Source organism: Megascapheus bottae, chromosome 19 (genome assembly GCF_031878675.1).
Source record: "Megascapheus bottae isolate mThoBot1 chromosome 19, mThoBot2.hap1, whole genome shotgun sequence".
Lineage (NCBI taxonomy): Eukaryota > Metazoa > Chordata > Mammalia > Rodentia > Geomyidae > Megascapheus > Megascapheus bottae.
Window position 1 is genome coordinate 43,059,168 of NC_143527.1, and position 12,884 is coordinate 43,072,051.

Here is a 12,884-nt window from a genome sequence, read left to right on the forward strand (position 1 = left end):
TAGATCTTACTTTAAATGTTCAGAGAAATTAAATCTTTGTGCACCTTCCCTGAGGTTATCCTCTTTTGGTCTGTGTGTGAATGCCTCGTATATGTTATCATATCCACTTTTATTTCAGATCTAGCTTCTACATATGGAAGAAAACATGCACTGTTCATCTCTCTGAGCTTGGATTACCTCACAGTGTGATTTGTTCTAGGTCCATCCATTTCCCTGCAAACAGCATAAGTGTATTCTTTCTAATGAATGAATAAAATTCCATTTCGTATGTATACCACATTTTAGTCATCTGCTCATCTGTTGTAAAGAATCTGGGTTGTTTCCATATCTTGGCTTTTGTGAATAGTGCAGCAATAAACATGGATTTGCAAGTGTCTTTACCGTATCCTAACCGGTCGTGATCTGCGTAGAGGCATATCCTTTCCTGAGGGAAGGAACTGATGTTGTGTACATTGAACTCCCAGATAACCTTGCTTGCTTGCACCCTATCCCTTTTCTGTGGTTTGGTTTTTGCAATGAGAATAAAGCGTATTTCTCCCAGGATCTTGTCACAGAGTCTGGTACAACTGTGACCCCATCATACACACAAGAAAGCAGCACTACGAGACACGTGCTCAACTATTTCCTCCTTGAGCAACCTCCCCTGTCCTTCAGTCCCTCAGCCACAAAATACTTCCCAGAAGAGTGGCAGGGCAGAGAACACGTGAAACACAAGACCCAACACCATGCTGTTGGCTTAAAAAGGCTTTATTTCTACTTCATCATGGTCTCTGACCCTCTGACACCAGGTGTCTCCACTGGCACCCTCATGACTTCCTGTAGTGCTTGTCCTTACAAAGAAAATGTGGAGTGAACACTGTACATTGCCAATTAATAATGTTCGAACAATAATTGTAAAATGTTGCTGTTGTCTCATCGATGCAAGGGAATCAACAAGATGCAAGGGGATCACGAGGACTTCACAATGGATTACAGTGGACCGCACAGTGGGTGCACAGGTGGGTGAGAGCGAGGACAGGGCAGCGTATGTATGTACATGCGCCCGAAGACGTGCACTCGGGTGGGTGTGGACCACACAGCGAATTTTCTATGCCCGCTTGGGGACTCTGTAACTTCTCAGAATCATTGATCTGTGCTCCCCTTCCCCACTGCAGTTTATAGAATCTCTCTCTTAGCTACTAGCTTCATGGCTTTTATGCTACAACAAAGTCAGACAGTCTGAAGCATTTTTTTAATTCCTTAAAAAAAAAGTCATTAACATGGACAAAATAAAATTAACTTAAAACACCCTAAATTCAACACAGAAACTCAATCAAAACAGAACAGTGCAGATATGAGGCAGTCAGGATTGAGAGCAAGGGAGATCCATAGCTCTGGAAAATGTCCATTGTTTAAAAACTCTTGTATTTTTAAATCTATTTATACCTTATTTACCTTTTTATTTAATATACTGTGGTGTAAAAAATGGAGACAAAAATAGTTTTCTGAGCTATGAAAAAAATTAAGTTATTACAGGCACATTTATTGTTTCGTTCTAGAAACATCTCAGTCTCGTGGGTTGGACATTCAGCAGCTGTGTGTTTTATTGAAAACATTCTTCCACCTTGAGAAAACCAGATCCCTCCTTTGGGGCAGTTTGGTTTGGGATGATGGTGTGGTTATGCAAATTACAGTGAATTATTCTGTGATAATCCATGCAAGCTTTGCATCACGGGTGTGGCTTCTCTTCTGCTGGATCCTCCTCAGCGTGTTCCTCCATGGATGCCGAGTCTCCGGGTGACTGAGACAGTGAGGCAGTGGGGGAAGGTGGAGCCCACCGGGATGGAGGGCGACGGTTTGCTGGTCTCTCGGGCCTGGAGAAGCAGGGCTCTAGGGATGGTGCTAGTGCAGAACAAGGTAGTTCCTTTTGGAGTCAAGAAAGGAGATAGTGTTATGGCTAGGGCGGGCTCACCAGCGCATCCTTTCTCCTTAGCACACTTCTCAACAGACGTTAGTCCCAAGGAAGAGGCCAGGGGAGACTTCTGAATACGGATGAATGCGGATGGGGAAAATGGTGACCAAAATGTGGTGAACCAGTGAGATAGGCCTGAACATACAAGACAGGGCAAGCAACAGTGGCCCCCATATTACAGTCCCACCCAAGTGGAGCCATCACTCTGTCACTTGAAGGATCCTTTAGCTGTGGCGTTCTGGTCTATTAGCCCTCACAGGGACTGGGATTTCAGTCGGCTGTATTTGCAATAAGCCTCATCGTACAATGAACTCTGCTAATGTTTATTCCAAGCTGACTGGCAGTAGGCTAAATAAACTCCCACAACATGAAAAAGAAATACAAAAATGCTGCAGGAGGAAATTTTAATTGAGGTCTAGTTTTCTTTAGCAATTCTTCAACATAGCAGCATTTTGACAAATTAAAATCAAAGTGAACTTAGGATTCCATGTTCCAGACACCCAAATGCTCTGAGAATTCATCATAGGAGTCATACTTGGCCACAATACCAATCCCTATCGTTAGAAGAACAGCAAATCCGGGTGCCAGTGGCTGACACCTGGAATTCTAGCTACTCAGGAGGTTCAGATCTGGGGATCATGATTCAACGCCAGCCCAGGCAGGAGAGTCTATGAGACTTTAATCTCCAATTAACCAGCAAAAAGCTGAAAATGGAGATGTGGCCCAAATGGTAGAGCACCATACAGCAGAATGACAAGACAGTGAGTCATTGCAATGGGAAGTCCAGAAGGAATGACACAGAATGAGGACCCACAAAAGCCAGGAAGTGAGTCAGAGGATTTAGAGAGCTGTGGCAAGCAATGGAAAAGACACATGTTGAGAGTTGAACCAGGGATCAATGACAGGGAGGAAAGACAGATGGCAGTGCTGTATGAATGAATAATGCCACCCGGGAAGATGGGACATGGCAGAGGATGATGCCCAAATATAGTATAACCTGAGAGCAGCATGGACCCTCCAGCTTCTGAACAATGGGGCAGGGTGGCTCTGCTTGTGTGGTTAGTAGGAGGGATGCTGGAGATGGCTCCTTCAGAGCCTCAGCCTCCCTTTGGGCTGGCACTCAGTGGGGGCATATGTACACAGGACTGTGAGCCCCAGCCCTCATACCACGGATGCCACTGAGATTCAAACTAAGCCAGGGTGGCAGAATGGACACGTGGCCTGGGGCACATGCCTGTTCTCTCACAGTACTGTAAGTCGAGTAGAGTATTGTGTGCATGCATGGTAGGTACTGGTTGGGATGTCATTACAGGTTCACTTAGCTGCCATCCCCACCTGGTGGAAGGGTTCTGAGGACCCCACTGTATATCCTTCAAGTCACGAGCATTTGCCTGTGCATACAACTGAGCCATGCTGCCCTTTTCCCCAGAGGCCCCAGGGCTCCTGCATCTGGCAATGTACATACAGTTCCTAAATGTGGATGAATGTTTGGAAGTAAGGTGTCTGCAGATGCCCTCACACAAGAGCCCTATGCCTGAGACAATACCCCTGCCAACTGCAGGAGACAGGAAGTCCCAACAGTATCTTCCCACAAAGCAGTCAACACTGGAGTAGGGCAAATGGAGGTGTTGAGGTTTGCCAGCTTGCTCCTGGAGGAAGTATGGAGGACTTTGTGGAGAGAGGGTGCCAAGATGATGATGAATGTCGGATGCCAAGCACAAGATAGACAAGTTACGCACACGACTCTGGATGGCTTGGAGAAGAAAGGAGGCACTTACAGCGTGAGGTGGGCAGGCCTAGAGTCCCCATGGGGCAGTTAGTAAGACAGTTTGGTTCTGGACAGACAAAGAGAAGAGAAAAACAAGCAGATTGGAAAGGGCATCTAAAACCAGGAGAACAATCAAAGTTTAACATCAAGAGTGGTGACAGAGAGGGGCACCAGGAAAGAACTGAATATGGGAGGGTAGCTTCAGGGTGCAGGCCACAGCCTGCACTCCACCGGCCCCAGAGGGAAGAAGAAACCAGGAGGAAGTACTTGCACCTCCCTGGCTGTTGCCAGTCTTCCTGAGATGCCCTGAGCATTTAAGTCTCTGCCAGGCCTGACCAAAGAAAGGCACTTAGCTGCTGCACTGGAAGGAGGCCATGCTGCTTCCAGCTACGGAATGCCTACTGTTGGTGATAAAATGTCCGTTTACGTGTCACTTTTTTCCTCCCACACAGTGGCTCTCTGTAGTGCCACCTTAGGGCACAGCCATCCTTGCTGGTGAGATGACAGTGAAGTGAGAAGGCATACTTCCTGTCCCCCAAGTCACCTGGGGCTCAAGATCTCTGAGCAAAGGTCTAGGGAGGGTCCTACCCAATGGAGACAGGTAAAGCCAAGCTGGAAATGCTGAGGTCTCACAGAAGCTGGCAGTGCAGGGCCTCTCAAGGGCCCTCATATACAGAGTCAGTTCAAACAGAGAGTAATTCTGCTGGGATGTGGACAAGCTAATTTCTGATAGGAATAGGAAGAACCCGTAGCACTGAGAACTTGCCAAGGAGTCTGGGCAGGTACTGAGCCCCCTGTCTGCTCTCAGAAAGTCATCCTATTTGCTGGGAAAAACAACGGAAAGAAAAATATAAAATTGGGGCCGGGAGTTTGGCCTAGTGGTTAAAGTGCTTGCCTAGTATGCACGAAGACCCGGGTTCGATTCCTTGGTACCACATACATACAAAAAAGCTGGAAGTGGTGCTGAGGCTCAAGAGGTAGAGCTCTAGCCTTGAGAAAGTCCAAGGACAGTGCTCAGGCCCTGAGCTCAAGGTCAGGACTGGCAAAAAAAAAAAAAAAAAAGAAAAAAGAAAAATGTAAAATAATGCTCTGCCTAAGGCAAAAGCAGGGCGGCTTTGCACTACCATGACTGTCTTCAGACCACAGTGGCTCACTGATCCACTTACTACAACAGATTGTGAAAAGCTCAGTGACTAAAAGCTTTGGTTCCTAAGACATATTACATACATAGGGCTCTAGGCCCTGGATCATGCTTGCCTAGCACACAGAATATCCTGGGTTCAATCTACAGTGCTGAAAAAAAAAATGGACACAATCAGGTATTAATGCTTTAAGAAAAGGCTCCAGTTTTAACTGATTTCTGCAGAAGTGTAAAAAAGTGGGGTATTGATATACAAAGTGATCCAAGCCACAAGTACTCACCTGAGGGCTCCCCAGGGTTGGGGTAACCAAAGATGTCGCTAGTTGTTACCTGAAACGTCTTACCTGGCAGTTCCTGTCTGGCTCAGACAAGGTGTAAATCACTAAGGCTCAGCTCTTTGGGACAGTCGGCCACATACCATCAATATTGGAGTGAGACAGAACCATATGGAATCACCATATCCATATGCCATTGGCAATTTGACATGCTTTCATCTGGTTAATATTGAAACTCTGTATTCTGAGTTAACTATTCCCTGGTTGAGCTGGACTGGGGACATTACCCACCATACAGGAATATACCTTTTTCCCTTCTCATTGCTCAAGCAAGGGCTTCTCTGTGGTGACAAGGAAGCAGTAATATGGCTTATGTAGCAGTGGCCTTATGGCTGTCTGCCTTCTCTTGACCCTGGCTGTCAGCTGGCCCATGAGGCCTAGAGATTGTTCATGAGTCCCAGGCTGATCTGGGCTCTTGAAAGGTGAATATGGGCATGCACTGTCCATTCAGCACAGGGAAGCCATATCCCCAGGCAGTCACCGTCAGTGGTTCATTTGTCACCATCGTCAGACTTCATTCTTGATGTGGTATGACACTGGTATGGGGATATGCAATGGACAAAATTCAGAAATGACTGACTTCCAAACAAAGTCAAGGGAACAGCTGGCATCATTCTGCATAAAGGCAGGATTGTGGTGCCTATTTGTTTCATTTGATTTTACTGCAAGGGGGATTCATGGAAATGAAGGTGATATAGAAGATGCCAGACTGCTGGCTTATACCAAGTCAAACATGGTAGTAGTTTCTAGTGACATGTTCCTCCTCTGTGGTCCACACACTTCCCAACTCCCTTCCAGCAGTCCCACCAAGATGTGAAACCCAACACACACCGTTAATGCACATACTTAGAGTTTTTACACACTCTCAGGACTGATATGTTTTTTCATACTCTCAGTTTTCACACAGGCTCCATTTTCAGTGTTCACTTGCTGTTACACATGTACTTAGCTTTTCGTGTTCACACTCTATTCGGTCTTCACACAGGCTCAGGGAACATAGCTTTCACACCGTCATATTCAGTGTTCACACACACTCATCTCACACATGCGGTTTCCACACTTGCTTAGCATTCACACCCAGTTCATTCTTCACACATGCAGTTCCTCACACACGCTCAGGGCACACAGCTTTCACACACTGAGCTCTATCACGTCATCAGTTCATACTTTTACATAAGTGGTTTTCACACTCCCATGTGCTTGCTTTCCACATTCTCTTAGTTTTTACATGCTTCTAGTTGTGCAGAAGAGAACGGACCATGCCCCAAGTACTGACCCAGATACCAAAGGACAACCTGGATCAAACCATGTCCTCCATGATTTTTCCGAGGACAGGAAAACAACTAGTCTTCATGAGGTGTCAGGATCTGTGGTCTGGCCTATCTCATTCTCCTGTCCACCCGGCTCCTCCCCAGAGCACAACACGCCATCATGGATGCCACAGACACCTGAAATCACCTCCCTGCCTCCACCCTGGGCCTCCTCCACATGCCCAGCAGATACATGAACAGCTGGTGGGGAAGAGTGCGGCCACTCAGAATTCATTACCTCCATGGACCCTGGCTCAGCCATGGCGGAATCGCCTGCGTGGCTGTCGCTGGTAAGACTGGGGGGCGCGTGAGTGGCCTGCCTCCTCTCTTCCTTTAAGGCATGCTCCAGAAGCTTCTTATTGAGGATCCGGGCCACAGTCTCAGTGAGTGTGTATCCAGGAGGGGCGGACAAGTCCTGTCTCACAGGCGTGCCCTCTCCCCCATCCTCTCTGCACGTCTCTGAGCCCATCCCAAGGGGGCTAGGTGAGCGTCCTCGGGAATTGGTGCCCGTTTCCTGGCCTGGGCCTAACTCCTGTCGTGGTTCAGCTGAGCGAGACCTACTCCCAGCCCTCACCCCCTTCTGGAAGGGGTCCTGGACCACGGGGCTGTGGTCGATGATGTTGAAGAGGCTGGACAGGCCGTCATTGATGGTGGTGTGCACAGGACTCTCCCTTGTGGTGGTGGAGCGGGCCCAGGCTGACTCGCTGTACCCTTTCTGGACCAACCCAGGCGAGGCCCGGCTGCTTGGCTGTTCCGCTTTGGAGAGGGATTTCCGCTGCAACTTGGGTGAACCATACTTGGGGGAGCAGCAGGTGCGTTCAAACTTGGCCTGCACCTTCTCGATGGCAGGAGCCACCTGCCTGTTCCTGAGGCTGCGGGAAGGAGAAGACACAGGTGTGGTGCTGCCCCCGGCCTTTGGTGTGAGACACTTGTGGGGACTGCTGGTAACCCCGCTGCCACGCAGGGCTTCGGTCTGTAGGCCCACGCTGATGGTCTGGAGGGTCTGTGTCCCTGCAGTCTGGGACCCATTGGTCTGGCAGGCCATGTCCCTGACTTGTGGCTCAGTGGCACCAGAGCAGATGGCACTCCTGACGGAGAAGGCTACCTCCTTCATGTCATCACTCATGTTCTTAGACATGTCCAGGCTGTGCAGTGGGGCTGCAAACCCTAGGGAGGGGCAGAGGGCACCATCAAGGGGCCGAAGAGAACCTTCCATGAAGTCTCGTGGGTGTCTGGAGGTAGCACAAGGCCATCTGCTGAGCCCAGGCTCAGCTCCCAGGCTCCCTCTGGCCCTGCTGGTGGGGAAGGGACCTTCAGGGTCCAGCCGGCTCCTGCCCTCGCTGCCTGCTGTCACAATGGTATCCACCCTGCGAACAGCGGGTGGGCTGTGTAACACTCGCACCCCAGACTGTTCAGTGAGGACGTGGCTTCGCAGGGGCTGCTTCTGGCAGTGCTCTGGGCTGGTCATCGTGTCTGTGGTCATGGTGACGCTTGTGGTCAGATACCAAGAGGAGTCAGAGAAAGACTCGGTTGTGGCCTCGAGCCCTGCCCGCCCCACCTCGGTCCTGTCTGCCCAGAGCTCCTGAGGCCTGTCGGTCCCAGCCCTGGAGGGTGCGTAGTCCCAGCTCTTGCTGTTGAACTCCTCGATGTACTTCAGGTCGTCAGGAGACAGGGGCGGAGTGACATCCTCCTTGCTGTTGGCAGGTGGCAGTCCCTTCTCAGGCAGGAAAGGAGAAACATCCATGAGGCGCTGGAATTCAGACATGCAGGACACAGACATGGCTCTGAAAAGGGCAGAAAACAGAGGGCATCAGCAGCCACCAGGAAGCCCCACCTGGCCCCTTCGTACATTTCCCTGAAGCCTGCGTTAATCAGGGTTTAATACAGTCACCCCCAGCTGCTGAGGACATGAGTAGAAGTGCAAACGGTCACACTCCCGCTCCAGAGAGCCTGCTTCCCCACTGCTGCCCCACTACGACTTACTGAGTAAGTCTAATGGATGTGAACACTCCCTCCCTGCCCCTCACTACAATAAGCTGATGTGGGCAGGTCAAGGGAATGTGGCACAGAGCTACAACCTGAGGACTCTATTCACCTGGCTGGCTGGTCTTTTGTGGACTTGCAGGGCTACGGTGCTTGGAAGATGTAGGAGAAAGGAGGAAGTGTATCAAGTAATATTTCAAACAACTCTATCTGGCTCTGCCAAATTCACCAACAGGTTGCCTTCTCTGTCTTATTTATGACCAAGTCTTTAGAGGTAGCCGTTTGTGCTTCTCCATTATGTCCCAAAGAAGAGAAAGCCTCCCCCAGACACATGAGCACAAATGAAGGGTGAGGAGATAAGCCAAAGCAAGAACCAGTGCTTGCTGAGCGGCTGTCTGGTGCACATGATAGGGTGTCGACTCCTTCTATGTGAATACCAGTTCCATAGATTCCTCTCAAAATGAATTCATAGAACTCTCCCCTCTACTTCCTACAGCCACTACAGAGGTACTGGAATGCATATCTGTCAGGCCAGGAGGTGGCTGGAGTGTTGGACAGATTATCCAACTACCAGGACACACAGGGGTCTGTAAGGAGACCTGGGACGGGCCACTTCCGATAACTTGGGTAACAGAACCTGTGGCCTGGAATCTTCATGCAAGAGTGGGGTGGCAAAGCAGTTGGACATAGACTCATTGCCCCCAAATCGAGATCAGTTTCTTGTGGGACATGTTAAGGTTTTCCTGGCCTCCCAAAACATAGCTACCTAGGGTTCTAGATCAGCCTAGGCCAACCAAGAGGCTGGAGATCAAGTGTATAAAGAGGAAGCCAGAAGTAGGGCTTTGCTCTAAGCCATCTACTGTATGACCAGGACGTTAAGCAGCTATGAAGTCGTGTTCTCATGTTCTGGAGCTCAGCTAGACATAGCAGCACAGAGAATGTCACAGACAAAAGTGGTATCCACCTTCATGGTGGCCAAGCAAACAAAATAACTACAAGACCACAAGCATTAGAAGCACTCACAAATGCAAGAAAAATGGAACAAACCCACTGAATGGTGAGAAGTGGAGGGAAAGAGAGTCAGGAGGCACCATTCTGTCTCTACTTCAAACATTTTGATATTGCTTACAGTTTACAGCAAGCATGGATTACTTTTGAAATTAACAGAATTAAGTCATATTTTTGTATTTTGCTTTTTGCTGCTGTTTTGATGCTGTGCTGGGTCTTGAACTCAAGACCTGGGAGCTGTCTGTTAGTTTTTTGGTTTATTCCCTCACCCCCAAGGCTAGCACTTTACCGCTGGAGCCACAATTATGTCTCTAGTTGTTTTTTTTTACGGCTTAATTGGAGATAAGCATCTATGGTGTTTCCTGGCATCTGCGATCCCCAGATCTCAGCTTTCGAACTAGGTAGAATTACAGGCATAAGCAGCAAAGTCAGAGGCTAGGTGGTAAAGGAGGCCTCATCCTGATCCTGACCCAGGGACCAAGGCTGCTGACCTGAGTGGGGGACAAAGTTAATCATTGTTCACGGATTCTCCCATTTCAGGGATGAATGCATGATCACATGCAAGCTGAAAACTGAGTATCAACACTGATTGGCAACCAACTACCATCATGGGATTAGTAAAAGGCAGAAGCAATTGGTGCCTAAGCCCACCAATGCTACCCTGCAGGTGTCCTGAGGATGAGCAGAGAAGACAGAGCAAGAGGCAGAAAAGCACGAGGCACCTCTAGGGACTGTGTGGATCCCATAGTGCCGTAGGGTAAAGAGACAGTCATTCACACACTCCCAATTTCATGGGAAAATCAAGGGCAAGGAGTGGTGCAAACAGCAAATGCCTAAGAAGTTATGTGTAGTGAAAACACATATTCAGTTAAAGAAATAAGGCTACAGAGAGCAAGATTGGCAATGAGAAAACCGGCATGTAACCAATCCCAGCATGATCAGCCACTGTGCATTTTGGGGGGCTGGGATTACTGCCAGGAAAAAAAAATATAGTGAAATCTTCCTAGTAGAATTTATAGTCTATAGTATATAAAATGCATGTCTTCGAACTTCACGTGGAAAGGTTTCCCACAGACTTTTCAAAACCCACTGGATTCAGCAGTCCTTTGTGCAGACATCACAACTGTAATTAGACTTTTTGCTATTCATCATAAAAAAATATGTACTAATGGGGCCGGGAGTTTGGCCTAGTGGTAGCGTGCTTGCCTAGCATGCATGAAGACCCGGGTTCGATTCCTTGGTACCACATACATAGAAAAAAAGCCAGAAATGGTGCCGAGGCTCAAGTGGTAGAGCTCTAGCCTTGAGAAAGTCCAAGAACAGTGCTCAGGCCCTGAGCTCCAGCCCACGACTAGCAAAAAAAAAAAAAAAATACATAGTAATGAATGAATAAATAACAAAAAAGCATTTATTTAGATAAATAGTTTAGATACAGATGATCCATGGAAAGAGATGCTTATTTCAGTCATCATTGTTTTCAGTATATTTACTTACCTTTGAAGATTTCCTTTGTGATTTTCTTCCTCCTATAAGGAAGAAATCAGCTCATCAGAGTCAATGAATTTGGGCTGTCTTGGAGACTTGCCTAGGCTAAAATGACTATAGTTTTGCTCTACCTTCCTGAGAAGATGCCATTGAAAATGTACACTGAGCCACTTTGGTCAACAATGCTCCTGCCCCAGATCCTTTGAAATACAACAGTAAAAGCAGAGCCCAGAGCATGTGAGGGGGGGTGGAGCTGCTGCAGTCCAGAGAAGAGCCTTCCTCAGTGAGAAAGGCTGCCTTGTCCCAGAAGAACTGACTCTTATGTGTCTCCCCAACCTTCCCCACTGCATGGATTTCAAAACTAGCTTCTATGACCTGAATGTTGGGAGAAAGAAGAAGAAGAAGAGGGAGAAGTAGAAGGAGAAGGGAATGGGAGATAAAGATGGTAACAGACAGTGCTAGAGTTAGGACACAAATGTCTCATCTTCTGTATCTTCCTATAGGAGTCAGTGTGACATCTTTAGGCTTGGGCACTTGATTGGATTTTAGTGAGTTCCCTTAGGAAGATTGAGATCTATTCTGGCAGAGAACACAAACACAAGTGTTGTCCACTGAGGAAATATTCTTGTATGCCGATAAGGTTTTGAAGAAGCAAGCCTTTGAAAGAAAGGGAACCATAGTCCTCAGGACAGTCAACACTGAAGGGGGTTCTTCCTGTAGATGTGCACATGCTCACCTCTGACACTGGAAGCAGCACACAGCATTCCCACCCAGTCCTGTGTCCATTCTGCTCTGACACTGAACTTCCAGAAATAGCCTATAGATGATGACGTCCTCTGATCTGACAGGCAGACTGAAGGACAAGCACTTGACCTCACTGTTACAGACAATCCGAAAGTCCAAAATCCAATCTGCTCCAAAATCTGAAGCTCTTTCAGGGATGACATTTATTTCATGTAAGAAACTATTAAACCTACTGAATAACACCTATGAAGTATATATGAAACACGAATGATTTTTGTGTTTGACCTGAGTCACATCTGCATATACATGAAGATATTCCAAACTCCACAAAGCCCAAGTCTAAATGTCTTCTGTGTCCCAGCATTTTGAATAAGGGACATTCCATCTGTATAATTTCCCTCATATTCTAACAACAACATTTGACACTAACTCTCGTAAATATTAAATGCATGGGAGACTAAATGAAAGGTTCAAAGTTTGTTAAATGCATTCACGGGTAATGTTTCCTAGGATTTGTCTTTTAAAATGATATAATTAGAATACCACATACCATACTGTGGAAATTTCAGTACCTTGCTCAATTCATCCACTTGATAGTATAATTTATATGGAGTTTCTGACTGTTGGTCCCTCAACCCTTTATCAGAATAAAGGTTATGAAAGTCTGTAAGACTCATCTCCAATTAACCAACAGAAAACCAGAAATGGCACTGTGGCTCATGTGGCAGAGAGAGCGCTAGCCTTAAGCTGAAGAGCTCAGGCTCAGAATTCAAGCCCAACAACAGATTAAAACAACAACAACAACAACAACAACAACAACAACAAAAACCCAACTGAGATTGTTCAGTAACATTTGTTACTTGTGAATGTTTGGAAATTCCTTAGCACAATCTATTTTGTTATTTGTTCTAGAAAATGAATAACAATATACTACAATTTCAAGAACAGTTGAAAATACTATTTACTTCCTCCTGTGTATTGCTAGAGATGCTCAGTCTTGAGAGCTTGATCTTATCAGGGCACTAGTTCCACGTTCTAAGCCCCAAACAAGGTGGCAAAGGGAAACTGATCACAGATCATACAGGAAGCTTAGAGGCTCTGACTCTGTGAGAAGACCTGGCTGTCTTCTAATTCACAGGATGTCACAGAGCCTGCCAGA

General features: G+C 47.2%; 1 protein-coding gene across 4 annotated transcripts in view; it reads right to left on the bottom strand.

Annotated features, from left to right (window-relative positions):
• Positions 1–737: 737 nt before the first annotated feature.
• Mtcl1 (microtubule crosslinking factor 1) overlaps positions 738–12,884 on the bottom strand; it is a 124,253-nt gene continuing 112,106 nt past the window's right edge. For 2 of the 4 annotated variants that reach the window (XM_090353470.1, XM_090353468.1), the window contains 4 exons: positions 10,991–11,022; positions 6,744–8,289; positions 3,730–3,786; positions 1,815–1,903 (listed from right to left, as the gene is read on the bottom strand). In XM_090353470.1, the coding sequence (XP_090209596.1) occupies positions 3,748–3,786; positions 6,744–8,289; positions 10,991–11,022 (1,617 nt within the window). In that variant the 3' untranslated portion in view covers positions 1,815–1,903; positions 3,730–3,747. Of the gene's footprint in view, positions 1,904–3,729; positions 3,787–6,743; positions 8,290–10,990; positions 11,023–12,884 lie in introns of all 4 variants that reach the window. The other 2 variants (XM_090353469.1, XM_090353467.1) reach the window with 1 other exon arrangement.